Consider the following 16,296-nt stretch of genomic DNA (forward strand, 5'->3'; position numbering starts at 1 on the left):
TGAAGGGAAGGACAAAAGGAAAACATTGGCTCACCCCTCCAAAAAGGCGGATAGGAGACCTCAACAAGAATTTCGCAGACAGTCCTTTCGGCCCGGGGGTTCCTGGGATTGGCGGCAGCCCTTTCAATCAGGACAGTCCTGGGATTGGCCAGAGGTTCCCGATCCTTTCCCCCCAGACAGGATCGACAACAGGACCGCCAGAGTTCAGGAACCAGGGGGCAGTTCCAGAGCAAGCGTCCCTTTAGGGGAGCTGGGGGACATCCATTCAGGAGGTCCAAGTGACACCAATATGGATCCTCCCATAGGAGGTCGCTTGGCTCTGTTCAGCGACGTTTGGGAGGTCACCACCAACGACTCCTGGGTGAGGGAGACCATGAAACTCGGTCTAGCCATGGAATTCAATTCCACTCCCCCAGACCGCTTCATACAGTGTCCAGTCTCAAGGCACGCAAGCAAGGCTGGGCTAGTTCCCACGGCCATTGCCCATCTGTTAGATATAAAGGCCATAGAACCGGTTCCTCTGGACCAAAGGGGAAAGGGGTTTTACTCCGTCCTCTTCGTGGTTCCCAAAACCTCGGGGGGTTGGAGAGCGATCTTGGATCTGAAGGGGCTAAACCACTTCATAGCTTACAGGAGGTTCAAAATGCAGTCTCTCAAGTCCATTCTGGCCAGTATCAGGAAGGGAGATTATCTCTCTTCCATAGATCTGACAGAGGCTTATCTTCATGTCCCAATCCGGCCCCATCACCGCAGGTTCCTCCGTTTTTGTCATGCTCACAGGAATTATCAATACAGAGCCCTCCCCTTTGGCCTATCCTCGGCTCCTCGGGTTTTCACAAAGCTACTGGCGGTATTAGCGGCTCATCTCAGGCTAATTCCGGTAAGAGTACAATGCTACCTGGACGATATAATTATCCAGTCCAGTTCGTTCCGTTCTGCGCAGATAGATCTGCAGACCACAATACAGACTCTTCAGAGGCACGGGTTCTCCGTGAACTTCAAAAAGAGTTACACCACTCCGACCAATCGGATCTTACACTTAGGCGCGGTGATAGATTCAAACCTGTGCAAGGTTTATCTATCCCAGGAACGCAAGGACAGCATCAAATCTCTAGTTCACAAAATTCAGAAGGGCAAGGTGGTTCCACTGGTTCACCTGTCTCAGATGTTGGGAAAGATGATATCATGCCTGGGTATAGTGCCTTGGGCACGACTTCAGGCATCTCCAGTGGTTCCTACTCCCCTTCCAGAAGAGGAACATGAGTGCCTCCATACGGAAGGTGAGAGTTCCCCATCACACACTACTGTCACTCCACTGGTGGGTGTCGGCAGCTATACACAAGGGATCACTTTTCAAGGAGCCTCACAGACTCGTCCTGACCACGGACGCCAGTATGTTTGGATGGGGCGCGCACATACAGACACACATGGCACAGGGCCAGTGGTCTCAGTCCGATCTCGCTCACAATATAAATTGGCTAGAACTCAGGGCAGTGCACCTGGCACTACACCAATTTACCCACATAGTATCGGGCAAACATGTCCTGGTAATGACGGACAACATAGCAGCCAAGGCTCACGTCAACAGGCAAGGGGGGACCAGGTCTTGGTCTCTCATGCAGGAAGCCCTGTCCCTGGGTCTGTGGGCAGAGCACAATCTGGCATCCATTTGTGCAGAACACATTTCCGGAGAGGTGAATCGTCAGGCCGATTCTCTGAGCAGGGCGACGACAGACCACTCAGAGTGGCGCCTGGACCCAGCTCTCTTCAGGAGAATAGTGGAGAGGTTCGGTCAACCTCAGGTGGACTTGTTTGCCTCACCGACAAACACTCAGCTGCCCAGATTCTTCACGAGGTTTCCGTCACGGGGGCGGAGGGAACAGACGCACTCCGCAGTCCTTGGCCCAGGGGTCTCCTGTATGCATTCCCTCCTCTTCCACTGATTCCGGCCATCATCAGAAAGCTTCTTTTGGAACAGGCGGAGTTAATCTTGCTGGTCGCTCACTGGCCAAGGAGACCTTGGTTTGCAGACCTTGTGGATCTGTCGATCTCTCCACCTTGGAAGATCCCACCAGACCTCATTTCTCTCAGTCAAGGCCAGCTCCAACACCCGGATCCACAGTGGCTTCAATTAGCCGCTTGGCACTTGAGCGGGAGAGTTTAGCCAGGCAGTCATATTCCCCGGGTGTCATTAAGGTAATTCAAGCCTCCAGGCGCCCATCAACTAATAGAATTTATGATGCCATGTGAAGGCATTTCTGCGCATGGTGTACCTCCCGGAATCTGGATCCGTTGAAGGTCACCATTCCAATCATCTTAGATTTCCTCTTAGGGGGCCTGAACAAAGGTCTGTCTTATAACACCATTCGTAGGGAGATTGCTGCCTTGTCCTCAGTTCTCACTTGTGAGAATCAGGCACAACTATCACATCACCCAGCAGTTAGGGCATTCCTTAAAGGAGCTGTTAACGCTGCTCCTCCTGTGGTACATCGATATCCCATGTGGGACTTGCCCAAGGTGTTGCAAGTTCTTACGGGATCGCCCTTTGAACCAATCAGATCTTGTTCCTTATACTTTCTTTCTCTGAAGGTTGCATTTCTGGTCGCCATTACATCGGCAAGGCATATCTCTGAGCTGGCTGTGCTTTTGGTCAGGGGTGATCTATGTAACTTCCTGGATGACAGGGTGGTCCTCAAGTTGGGCTCGTCCTTCATTCCTAAGGTTAATACCTCGTTCCATAGGTCTCAGGATCTAGTTCTCCCTGATTTTTGTCCTCGACCGTCTCATCATCTGAAGAGGTTATGGCACACACTGGACGTGCGTAGGGCCTTGCACCACTATGTGAAGCGTACTGAGCCTTTTCGCAGAACAGAGGCACTGTTCGTGTCTTTCCAGCCTTCTTCCAGGGGTCTGAAGGTGTCATCTTCAACCATTGGAAGGTGGATCAGGACATGCATCGCTTATGCTTACAGAGCTCAGTCTCTTCCAGTTCCGGCAAACATCACAGCTCATTCAATGCGCAGTGCAGCCACGTCTGCGGCCTGGTCTACCCAGGCTTCGGTTGAGGAGATTTGCAGGGTAGCCACCTGGTCTTCCCCCTCTTCTTTTATAAGGCATTACAAACTTGATCAGTTCGCTGTAGCAGACGCTTCCTTCGGCAGGAGGGTTTTGCAGCAGGTGGTTTCTACTCATGAATCACAGGCCTAGACTTCCCTCCCGAAGGGGACATGGGGGGCTTGGGTATGTCCCATTGGTGAAGGCTACATCTGTCATGCTGGAGAAGGGGCGTTGTCTTACCTGAACGCCTTTTCTCATCATGAAGATGTAGCCTCCACACCCGCCCTTGTTAGTGGGTCTAGGCTGAATCTTTTTTCAGGAGTTGTGACGATGCTTCGCCTCGTCAAGCAAAACTGGGAAAGGACCGCCCAAGGGAGGCGTGGCCAAAGTTTGGTCTTAGTCTAAACCAGCGGTTCTCAACCTGTGGGTCGTGATCCTTTTGGGGGTCGAATGACTCTTTTACAGGGGTCACCTAAGACCATCGGAAAACACATATTTCCGATGGTCTTACTGAGACACCGCTTATAAAGCTTTCGGCAAGCCGTTTCCAAAGCTAGGGAGAAAGCTAGAATTCAGAAATAATCGCCTATTCAAAGCCAAACAAGAAATGGGTGGAGGGGGGGAGAAAAAGAAGAAAGAACGCGTGGAATTAAAAGCGCTTCTCCTCCTCTCCCCCACCGAGGGGGCTTTTTCCTGCGTCCCATGCGCATTTTGCAAGGGAGTGGGGCGTTGGCGCTGGACACGTTCCATTCCGCGCGGTCCCTTTGTGAAACCCCCAAAATGGCGAGGGTGGCATTTACCTTTCCCAGGCAAATGTGGCTAGTGATGGGCAGTGTGAGAGACAATGTAACACTCTGAACGTTCTGAGCCATTGTGGCATTTCGAATCCCGCGAGCGTGAAAGTACCAACCCACAAAGCTGCAAGCCCTGCAGCAGGGATGGAAAGGCGAACCCCTCGTTCTTCCAACTCTCATGCTGCTTAAGGCTTCGCGTACGGCGAGCCACCGAGGCCAATTTCCTCCGTGAGAAGAGAACGCTTTCTCTCTGCTCCCCCCCACCCAAACTCTCCTCCTCGAAAGGGGCGGGGCTGAGAGACAGGAACTCCTCAAGCGCCACGGCGGGCGGTTCTTAGGGAAATTACCCTCCTCTCTGACTGTTTTGAAATAAAATAATAAAATATACTAAGGGCAATTTGGGATTCATTTCACTCCAAATGCAAAGCTGGGAGATGTAGAGAATGATCGGAAAGTTGTCATTTCTATAACTGAATCTTGTTCGAATAACCAGGAAGAAGATGATCCTAAATTGTCTAATTAGAATAGAATAGAATATAAAGCAGAACAGAGCAGAGTAGAGTAGAGTAGAAAATATAGAATGGAATGGAACGGAAAGGAACGGAATGGAACAGAATAGAATATAGAGCAGAGCAGAGCAGAGTAGAAAATATGGAATAGAATGGAATGGAACAGAAAGGAACGGAACGGAACAGAATAGAATAGAATATAGAGCAGAGCAGAGTAGAAAATATGGAATGGAACGGAACGGAACAGAATAGAATATAGAGCAGAGCAGAATAGAAAATATGGAATGGAATGGAATAGAATAGGACAGAACAGAACAGAATATAGAGCAGAGTAGAGCAGGGCAGAGCAGAGTAGAGTAGAGTAGAAAATATGGAATGGAATAGAATGGAATAGAATGGAATGAAATGGAATGAAATGGAATAGAATAGAATAGAATAGAATAGAATAGACAATATGGAAGAGAGAATAGAATAGACAATATGGAATAGAGTAGAGTAGAGTAGAATAGAATAGAATAGAATAGAATAGAATAGAATAGACAATATGGAAGAGAGAATAGAATAGACAATATGAAAGAGAGTAGAGTAGAGTAGAATAGAATAGAATAGAATTTAATTATGTTCAATTTGTAACAATGAAAATATATCCTGCATATCAGATATTTACATTACGATTCATAACAGTAGCAAAATTACAGTTATGAAGTAGCAACGAAAATAATTTTATGGTTGGGGTCACCACAACATGAGGAACTGTATTAAAGGGTCGCGGCATTAGGAAGGTTGAGAACCACTGGTCTAAACTGAGCAGGAAGGCTTTGATAACCCATTGGTGGAGGCTACATCTTCATGCTGAGAAAAGGCGTTCAGGTAAGACAACGCCCCTTCTACAGAAAAAAGTTTTTTAAGTCTCGAATGCGGCTTGGCATTCCACTGTCCATTTTAACAGTTGGCTTGGCTTGGCTTTTCCCCCCCCCCCTAGTTTTTAGTAAATTCATAATTGGTAACGCTATTTGGCAAAGGAAGGAATGAACTGCCGATAAAAGTTGGCAAAACCAAGGAAACTCTGCAATTGCTTCCTGATGCAGGGCAGAGCCCATTCTTATACATCTCGGACCTTCTCGGGGTCCATTTCTATGCTATTTGGTGATATGCGATACCCCAGATAGTCAATTTTATCATTATGGAATTTGCACTTGGACAATTTGGCATAAAGGTGAGCTGCCCGCAGTTTGTTTAGGACTGCTCTAACCAGTTTGATATGTTCATCCATGGTTTCAGTGAATATAAGGATGTCATCTAGGTAAACAAGCACCCTTTTGTACAGGTGCTCCCATTGTACCTCATTTATCAATGGCATAAACACTGCGGGTGCTCCTTGTAGCCCAAAAGGTAGAACCCAAAATTGGTAACACTGTAAGGGGCAATTGAATGCTGTCTTCCACTCATCCCCCTTCTTTATTCTGATTCGGTAGTAAGCTTCCCTTAAGTCCAGTTTTGTGAAAATCTTCCCTTTCGATAGGTGGGACAGAAAATCTTCCCTTTCGATAGTTGGGACAGCATGTCTTTCATGAGGGGGAGAGGGTACAGATTGCTTTCGCTTATTGCATTTAAAGTTCTATAGTCTATGCAGAGGTGAAGAGTCCCATCTTTTTTCTCTCGGAACAGCACAGGAGTGGCTGTTTTTGGCTTTGCCGGCTGAATAAAACCCCTTTCTAAGTTTTTATCTATGAACTTCTGCATTTCATCCAATTCTTGCAGGCTCATGGAGTACAATCTAGGCTTAGGGAGTTTCATGCCTGGTTGGATTTCTATCATGCAGTCCGTGGGCCAGTGAGGCTGCAGTTCATCGGACCTTTCCTTGCTGAACACTTCAGCCAGGTCTCTATATTCCTCCGGTATTTCAGGTAGTTTCCCCCTCCCCCACTGCAGCTTTCTCAGCCTCCTCACTGGAAATTCCCCACTAACATTGGGCTTATGAGGCAGCGGGTGCAGCCAGAGTCAATTAATGCCCCGACTTCTACTGCTTTGGGCATGCCAGGGGCTAACAGTTCTACTGTCCAGGTGAGGAGTGCAATGGGTCCACTTATCGTGTCTACTTACCAGGGGTTTGTCTTCGGAGTTGTCGTCGGATGAGTTGGACGTTCCTCCCGGGTTGGTCGGAGTTCCCTTTCCTCGTTGGGCTGAGGCAGGGAACTTGATGACTTCCATGCCTTTCATGGCCGTCTCCTTCGGTTTCACTGGGGTCTTCCCAGGTTTTCCACTGGTCAGGTTTTCTGGTAGGGTGCGTGAGTGGCATTTGGCAGCATGGTGCCCCTTCTTCCCACATTTGAAACATCCTTAGTGGCTGATGGTTTTGCAGATTCGTGGGTTGATTCTAATGGCAACTTCCCCCATGATCTTCCGCCTTGACATTGCCTCTTGGCCAGGTCGATCTCTGCTTCTTTTTTTTGAAATTATTTTATTGATTTTCTAATTTCACATTTAAGTATTTGAAAAGCAACGTGGCAGCTGAGTTGGTCGATAAATCAATAACATACAAATATCTTTAGTACAGATCTCAAACTATTACATTAAATATTTCCTCTCTTTTCCCTTTGGTATTTACTGTCTCGTATTTAAATTAATACAATTCTTATATCAATTAAATAAAAATAACTTTCTTACATTTATCAATAATTTTTGTTTATCCATATCCTAGTTGTTTTAACATTCAATCTTTTTAGACAATCAATGTTCTGGTTAGTTTTTCCCAATTTTTAGTTTCCCATTAATATTTAAATTTAACTTTTAGTATTTATAATTTCCAAATTTTAAACAATCCCAATTCCCTTTATCACAATTCATCACAAGATGTAATGTTCAGGATACACGTCTTATCTATTTGAATTCTCACCATCTTACATCAACCAATTAATAATACAATATAATATTCTTATTTTCTGATAATTTCCAAATATCTTAAATTTAGTAACCAAAATTTCCTTGTTTCAACATTTAATACTTCCTCTCTTCTTCTCTTAATGTCAACTATCTCATATTTAAGCTAGTATTTTTTATTGCTGCTAAATAACATATTTATTACATTCAACGATAAATTTTTAGTTTATATATATCTTAGTTACCTTTACAATTAACTTTTTTAAGCAAATCAGTGTTCAAATTCAACTGTTAATATTTCTAATTCCAAGTTTTAGATAACTGAAGTTTTCTTTATCACTCATAACAATATCTAGTATTCAAAATACACATCTTATCTATTTGAGTCTTCTATTTTATTTCTCACTAGTAAGTCAAAACCCCAATTTTCTTCAGTCTTATTCTAGCTTTCTTTCTTTGGCAAATCGTCTTCCATGACCGTGCTTTTGAATCATCAAATAAATCTTCCTGAGTTATGTGTATTTTTTGATGTGGAAAGAACCATCCGGTTGCCATTTTTTTGAGAGGACTAACAAATCGTCTCTCTATTTTTCCATCTTGATGTGACTGTCCTGAACTATTATCTTCTCTTCAATCTGTTCTTCTTCTTGATCCTCAGGTTTCTTCTGATTTATGTAGAAAGTCTTTTCCCTTTTCCATATTGTTAGTCCCTTTTCTGGATTTTCCATTGACTGTATTTGTTGATCAGTTGAATCTTCTGTCATAATATTTAATTGTTCCACTTTTTCTGTTATATTCTGCATAGTTAATTTTTTAGCTGTAGTCAAAATTTGAGTTTGTATCTCTGGGCTGGCATCTTGTTCTTTTCTGTAACCTCTTATTTCAGGGGTGTCAAACTCAATTTCATTGAGGGCCACATCAGCATTGTGGTTGCCCTCTGGGGGCAGGGCGGGTGTGGCCGGGATGGGTGTGGCCTACTGGGTGGGTGTGGCCAGGGTGGGCGTGGCCTGCTGGGTGGGCGATCGACATCACTTGCTTCAGGGATGCCTGGGCAGGACTGGGGCAGATCTGAGTATCTCCGGCGGAGGAGGGTGGGACCGGGGTGAGCACCAGGACATGGTCCCTCCCATCCTCCCTTCCTTCCTTCCTCTGTTCCTTTTTTCCTTCCTCCCTACCATCCTCCATTTCTTCCTCTGTTCTTTCTTTCCTCCCTTCCTTCCTTCCACTGTTCCTTCCTTCCTCCTTCCCTCCCACCCTCCGTTCCTTCCTTCCTCCCTGTTCTTTCTTTCTTTCTTTCTTTCTTTCTTTCTTTCTTTCTTTCTTTCTTTCTTTTTAATACAAGTTTTATTGAGTTTTTTCAGTTTTTACATCAAGGTGCTTAGGAAACAGCGTGGTGATGGGGTAATCAATTATCCCAAAACAAAGTCATTTGTATATAGCTCAGTTTAACTCGTTAAAAATTCCCTCTCTAGTTCCCTCAAATAATATACCATATTCAGATTAATACATTTCTAGTGAAATTCAATCAATCAATAAAATTATCAATAACATTTTAACTATACAAATCCCAATCCTGTATTTAAGCTTTACAAAATTCCAATTGCCATATTTCAATTTAGCCGTAAATGAATATATTGTTTATACTTCGGGTATCCCTAATTTATTTCTTTTCATAACATAATAATTATAGTATCTAAAAATAAACATTGTTCCAACAATTACATTGTATATTTCCTAAACATATTCTATTCTTATTCTGCTAGCTCCTCATTTACTAATACCATGTCTTCTATTATCACAATCCATTTTCTTATTCTCATTCCATTACAAGGTGGTTATCATACATAAAATAAGGATATTATTTCAAAAAAATACATTTACTCTATTTCACATATATATTCTATTAACCAACAATTTTCCTCTCGCTTATAAGTCTGAGTCTTAAACCTTAAGTCAATCCGTGCCTCTGAAAGGCCTTTTTAACCCATTACATACAATTTTAAGTCTCATTTTTAAGTCTTATTCTAGCTTTCTTTTTGTGCCAAGCAGGTTTCCATAACAGAGCCTCTATATCAACAAATAAGTCTCCCTTTATTCCTCGTGATATCATTTGGGTCAAGGGAGAACGTCCCATCCTTTGTTTTAGGACCCTGACTCCTTTGTGACTAATCCCTTGTTGCTTTAAAAATTCAAATCTCGATGTTTGATTCAGCTGAGTAGCACACTCAGTTGTGTCCAATGTTGTGATTAATGGTTGGTTATCAAAGTTGTCGTAGTTCTCAATAAATCGTATTTGTACATCAATTCCTGTTGCTTTTGGAGTTGTATATGGTTTAGTTAAAATTACTTTTTGATCATCAAAAATCTCAGTGGGTTGTATATTGGATGGTATAAAATCCTCTTTGTGTTGATTGGTTCCTCTTCTGTTGTTTTTTGGCCTGTAAAGTAGTCAGTTGAAATCTGGAGGTCAGTTTGCAGATTTGAAGTAGGGTTTTTGACTTTTATTTCTATAATAGTCTCTTTTATTTTGGCACATACTTGCTCAATGGCTTCATGAATTTTTTCCAGTATAAGTTTACAGTTAAGTTGTAAATAGGATTTCTCCATTTCAGTAGTAGTTAAAAGCAGTCCTTTAATCTTTTAGTGGAGGCTATAGTTAATAACAGTTAGCCAATGTCCACCCCCACAATGTCTAGCAGCTGTTTCAACTTCTTTATCTTTTCCCTTTTATGATAATTTGATAATTTCCTCCCTGTTCTTTCTTTGCTCCCTTCCTTCCTTTCTCTGTTCCTTCCTTCCTCCTTCCCTCCCACCCTCCGTTCCTTCCTCCCTCTCTTCTTTCCTTCCTCCCTTCCTCTTCCTTCCTTCTTCCATACCACCCTCCATTCCTTCCTTCCTCCTTCCCACCCTCCCTTCCTTCCTCTGTTCCTTCCTTCCTTCCTCCCGCCCTCCTACCCTCCGTTCCTCCCTCCCTGTTCTTTCCTTCCTCCCTTACTTCCTTCTTCTGTTCCTCCCTCCCTCCCTCCTACCCTCTGTTCCTTCCTCCCTCTGTTCCTTCCTTCTTTCCTTTCTCCCTCCATTCCTTCCTTCCTCTGTTACTTCGTCTCCCTTTTTTCCCTCCGTTCCTCCCACCCTCCGTTCCTCCCACTCTCCGTTGCTCCATTGCTTCCTCCATTCCTTCCTTCCTTCCTCCCTCCATTCCATCCTTCACCTTCTTATCTTTCCTTCCCCCACACTCAGGAAGGGGTGATGGGAGGGGGAGAGATTGTCAGCACTAACATGCTGCTGCTGGCCATTCCTATACCATGTGGGCGGGCAGGGGCAGTCCCGTTGAAAGGGATGCCTCATGGCTGCAAGGCTGGAAGTACTGGTGGGGGTGTGTGTGGCGCTGATCTACAACCTGGTTCCATCAAAGCCAGAACGTGCTCAGCCTAAGATCCACTGGAACCAGCAAGCAGCTGCCCCGCCGCCTCTGTCCTGCCCCCCAAGTGTGCACACAGGAGACGCCAGCGCCGGCGTCCTGGGTGAAGTCAGCCTGCAGGGCAAGACAGCCAGCAGGGATGCCGGACTCCACTTGCGCGCACACCAGGGGGCAGGGCGGGGCTGCCCCGTGAATTTAAGGCTGAGCGCGTTCTGGCTTTGATGGACGCAACCAGGTTGTAGATCAGCGCCCAGTCGGCCTGGGCTGGGCCGAGATGCGGCACGCCAGTTCTTCGCTCTTTCCAGAGCAGGTCCCTGGGCCGGACGGAACCACATATCGGGCCGGATCCGGCCCGCAGGCCTTGTGTTTGACATGTCTGTCTTATTTCATTTGTAGCTGTTAGAATAGTTTAATGAATTGCTTTCAACATAAAGAGACTCTGTTCCTGGTCTTCATCCATATTATCTTAGTAGTGTATTAAGTTAAAAGCTTTACAATCAGAGAATGCAGGGAAAATTTTTTTGGTCACTGAGTATGGAACGCAGCTGGGCTTCTCACAGCTAATGTCTCAAGGTTACATAGGTCTTATCTATTTTTTTTATATATATAAGATTTTATTGATTTTTTCTTACATACATGTAATAATTTTTCAACCAACGTGCTATCTGGGTTTAAAAACGCTAATACATATTTAATTCCTAATCCTTCATTCTTTCCTCTAGCCATTGATAGAATAAGTCCCAAATGTGATAATGTTCTGTTTCTTCTTTTTCTTTCAACCTCATAGTCAATCTGTCCATCTTTGCACATTCCAGTATTTTTTTAATTATTTCTTCCTCTGGTGGTATACCTTCATTTTTCCAATATTGCGCAAACATTATTCTTGCAGCTGTTGTGACGTGTAAAATCAAATATAGGCTTTGTTTGTTAATATTTTCTGGCATTATACCTAGTAAGAAAAGTTCAGGTTTAAAGTCTACATGTTCTCCCAATATCTTTTCTAACCAAGTATGTATCTTTTTTCAATAGCTCTTTGCTTTATCACATGTCCACCAGACATGATAATACGTGCCTGAATTATGTTTATATTTCCAACATCTATCTGACATATTTTAGAACATTTTTGCTAATCTTACTGGTGGCAAGTACCATCTATAAAACATTTTATATAAATTTTCTTTATACGAAGTTGATATTGTCAGTTTGTAATTTCTTTCTCATAACTTTTGCCATTTTTCTAGTTCTCTATTATACCCAAAATTTTTCGGCCATCTTATAATTGTTTCTTTAACTTGTTCGCTTTCCATTTCCAGAATTAACAAGAAATTATACATTTTCTTGATTAGTTTCTCATCTGAAGTTAACAAAAATCTTATCAAATACAGTTTGTTCTTTGTGAAAACCAAATAGTTTAACGTCTTTTTCATATCTACTTTGCATTTTTAAATGTGCCCACAATACATAGGTCTTATCTATTGTCTGGGCTGCTGGCCAAGTCTCTTTTAAACAATAACAAATTGTAATATCAGGTTTAGCCACAAGATGTTGCCTCTAATTTAAAGTTTTCTTTTGAATCCAATGTTTTCATAATCTTTTCAGTTTGGTTCTTTTTTATAAGTAAAAACCCAGATCTTCACAAACTTTAAGAAATAAAATTCCAATTAGTATCTTCTAAAACTATATCTTTTAAAGTGCTCTTCAGAATCAAAAATTCAGTACTGACAAACTCAAGAAACGTGTGGATTTCAGGAAGGCATCTGAAAAAAAATCCTTTATATTTGAAATTCAAAGCAGTAATTCAAGACCAAAGAACTTTATGTTTTGCCAGCATTGCAGTTTCTAATGCCTGCACCCATCCTGAAGTTTGTTGACTTCATTTCTCCTTCATTGCAACAACTGACTGAAGATAGGAAATAGATTTCTGAGTAGGCTTCAGAGTCTACTTGAGAAAAAAAAACTTTCAGTAAAGACAATAGAAATTATTTCTGCTCAGAAGGATAAAGCTGGTGCTTTCTTACTTGAGTATAGACATACATACATACACTCAATGAAAACAAGGCATAAACAATTTGTATTAAATTAATGAAGTAGTGAACCCATAGCAAGAATATAATGTAGATTAAGAAGATAAACAGTAGAAGAGAAAGATATGACTACTCATGCTTACATGCTAAACCAGAGGTTCATATATGCACAGAGGTGACAACTAACAATATTTGTTTTTTTTCCTATATAGGTTTATACTGTTGTGATAGAGCAGAAGATTATGTTTGCCAAACAGCTTGTAAAAGGATACTAATATCAATGAAAACGGAACATGAAATTGTGGATGGACTTATTGAAAGCTGTAAAACAATGCCTCTTCCACAGGATCCTCTTTGGCAATGTTTCTTGGAGAGCTCAAGATCTGTTCATCCTGGAGTGACACTGCATCCACCACCTTCAACAGTTCTCGATAGTGCTAAGTTGCACTGCTGTTCCAAAGCAAATACTTCTTTGTGCAGGTTAGTGTATTTTCCTCTTTGTTTCAGTTCCTACAAGCTTTTGATTAAAACAAATGTTCATTTAGCCATTAATTTGCTAATATTTAAACAGTGTCCATTTTTTTAAATGAAGTGAACCAATTTGAAATGTGAGAATGCTTTGGAACTCCTACCAATAGTTTAATAAAAAAACACTTTCTTATTTACAAAATGAAGGGAACAACAAGTAACAAAATATACCACTTTCGTAAGATAGTTTGCTAATGTCAAAAGAAAATGTGTTCAAGATTCTATTTAAAGTTAGAGAACTACATACTATTAAAATTCTCATTGTCATCCTTAACAGTGTCATCCATCTCACTTAAGTTAATTAGAAAGAAATTGTTTTTCCAATTAAAAACAAAACTAAGAACAAAAGCGAATACAAAAGTAGCAAGGCAAATCTGTCAGTTTAGCACGAAAAAGATGAAGTTAAGTTCCCCTTTTCCCCTAGCCACCCCTTGTCAATGTCAATGTCCAATTAGAAGTTCTCAGATTGTTTAGGAAATGGACTTAGTGTTCGTGCCTTCTCCATCTCCACATTCTTTTGGCTGACCTTGTGCTGAATTGATGTAACTCACTTTCAGGGCTGGCAAAGTTTCATTCCCAATCTCCCACCCCCATTTTTGTCCAACCACATTCCAATCTCTTTTCTCTCCCCCTCTACTCACATTGCTAATGTCAAGCTGGCAAGATGCAATGTGAAGCTAGAAGCAGAATGACAACCATGCTGCCCCTCCAGAAAACGACTATGCCTACAAAATAAAACATAGGAAACACATTAGTTACAGCATAAATCACGAGGTCTCATTTAGACTTATGGAGATATTTGTTATGAAACTGGTAGATTAAAAGGGGGAGTGAACATGGCTAGCCTCAACCCACTCAACCTCTGAGGGAAGGAAATCCTTTCACAGAATAAGGTACTGTATCCTCCCCATATGGAATTTAGAATCTAGGATTTATTTAACCTCAAAATGTTGTTCCCTTTCTATCATAATTGGAAGTGGAGGTGGTTTTGTGTCAGGCCACAAGGGCAAACTAAACAGGCTTCATTAGACTATAGTAGAAAGCAGGATGAATGTGCTTAGGTTTTTGGGGCAGTTTTAATTCAGCCATCACCTGTTTATGACTCTGGTGATGGGGAAAGGCCCTACATATTTTGGATCAGTTTTCTGCAGGGTTGTCATGGCTGCAGGAACTTAGTGGAGCAGTAAACCTTATACTTTAAACTCTTTGGGTTGCCCTCTTCTTGTCAGGTTGTTTCTTATATACTTCCCTTTCCTCATCTAATGTTTTGCAGACAACGAGCCAAGTATTCTGCAGAGTCTTGTTGCACTTAGCTAATGACGTGCAGGGGTCTGTGCTGAGGCAGCTCTGGCATAGGAACAAGGTCCAAGCCTTTCGTCACCTGGAAAGGAGTGAAACCAGTGCTGCTGTGCAATGAGTTATTATAGGCAACTTCTGTGAAGAGCAAGAGTTTGGCCCAATTGTCTTGCTGGTAGTTCACATAGCAACAGAGTTGCTGCTTCAATACACCCTTAGCTCTTTCACAGCCTCCATTGGTCTGGGAGTGGTGGTGGAGGAGCTTAACCCCTGGGAGGTGCCCAACATCTTTAGGAATTCCTGCCAGAAGCTAGAGGTAAATTGGACACCACGGTCTGAGATGATGTGTTCAGGTGCCTCATGCAGTAGGTAGATGTGTTGAATGAATATCTTCACCAGGGTTTGAGCAGATGGAATTTTGGAGTAGGCCACAAAGTGAGCTTATTTGGAGAAAAGATCTGTGACAATCTCAAATCACTGTATTCCCAGTGCTATCCGGTAACTCTACAATAACTCTACACTGAGATCTCCTTCTAAGGGGCGGTTGGGCTGGCTACAGGTTGCAACAGAACCAGAGTCTTCCCTGGGCGCCTTTCCACTGAGGTGCACACTGAGTAATTGGCCACATAATGTTCAATGTTCTTTTTCATGTGTGGCCACCAAAATTGCTGCTTCACCTGATGGGGAGTTTTCACAAAGCCAAAATGCCCCGCAGTTTTGGAATCATGACTTTTCTGAAGGATCAGGGTCTGTTGGCTCGCAGGCACATATAGCCAGCTCCCCATCCAAGCCAATCTGTCCTGGAATGATAGGTCCTCCTTGTTTTGTTAGAGCCAATCATCCTGCGCCAAGGCAGTTTTTAGCACCTGCATTAGATCATCCACAATTTGCTCTTTGGGGGCCTCTGTTGCTGAGTGAGAGTTAGGGCCACTATTTGCTTGTTTAGGATAATGGGAGATGACTACCTCCTCCTTTGCACAGTTGTTTTGGGGCATTCTGGATAGGGCATCCACCAGGACGTTTTTGCCTCTGATCAGGTACTGAAGTGTGAAATTAAATCAACTGAAATATTGAGCCCAATGGACTTGTTTGGGAGATAGCCTCCTGGGTATTTTCAGCACTTTCACTGCCTCAAAAGGGATTTTGCCACCTTCAAGGAATTGCCTTCAGATGAGGAGTGCCCACAAACCACAAATGCCATCTCCTGTATTGCCCAACATCTTTCTTCCTTGAAGAGCTTCCTTGAGATCTAGACACATGGCTGTAAGTACCCTTTTAAGTTTTTCTGAAGGAGGACCCCCCCACTGCCACATCACTGCATTTAGCTCCCTGTAATCAATGCATAATCTAAACGAGCCATCTTTTTTCTCCTGGAATAACACAGGGACAGCTATTCGCAACTTTGCTGGTTTGATGAAGCTCCTGGCCAGATTTTTGTCCACAAATGCCCTGAATTCTTCCAATTCCCAAGGTGTCATTGAGCACATTTTGGGCTTTGGTAGCTTAGCCCCTAGGATATTTCAATTGCATAATCCATGGGGCGGAAGCATGTCAGAGTCCTTTTTACTGAATACGTCATCTAAATCCCTATATTCCCTGGGGATCAACAAATTTGGTCCCTCCCTCACCTGGACTGTCCTTGGACTTTCTCTTTCACTTTTCTAATTGCAGACTCGTGGTAGCTTTTCACTACTTTTACAACTGCCTCTTGGCTGGAGAGTTTCTTTCATACTTTCAGCCAATTATGCTCCCAGTCTATAGAGGGATTCCATTTTTTTCAGCCAGGC

The 16,296-nt window shown here is 42.8% G+C and overlaps 1 protein-coding gene across 1 annotated transcript in view; it reads left to right on the forward strand.

Moving 5' to 3' along the window:
- Positions 1–16,296, forward strand: part of RECK (reversion inducing cysteine rich protein with kazal motifs) — a 267,919-nt gene that overhangs the window by 164,404 nt on the left and 87,219 nt on the right. The window contains exon 9 of the mRNA XM_029286596.1: positions 12,898–13,165. Coding sequence (XP_029142429.1) covers positions 12,898–13,165 — 268 coding nt within the window. The remainder of the gene's footprint in view (positions 1–12,897; positions 13,166–16,296) is intronic.

The sequence above is a fragment of the Protobothrops mucrosquamatus genome, unplaced genomic scaffold (assembly GCF_001527695.2).
Source record: "Protobothrops mucrosquamatus isolate PMUCROS unplaced genomic scaffold, P.Mucros_1.0 scaffold_217, whole genome shotgun sequence".
Classification (NCBI taxonomy): Eukaryota; Metazoa; Chordata; class Lepidosauria; order Squamata; family Viperidae; genus Protobothrops; species Protobothrops mucrosquamatus.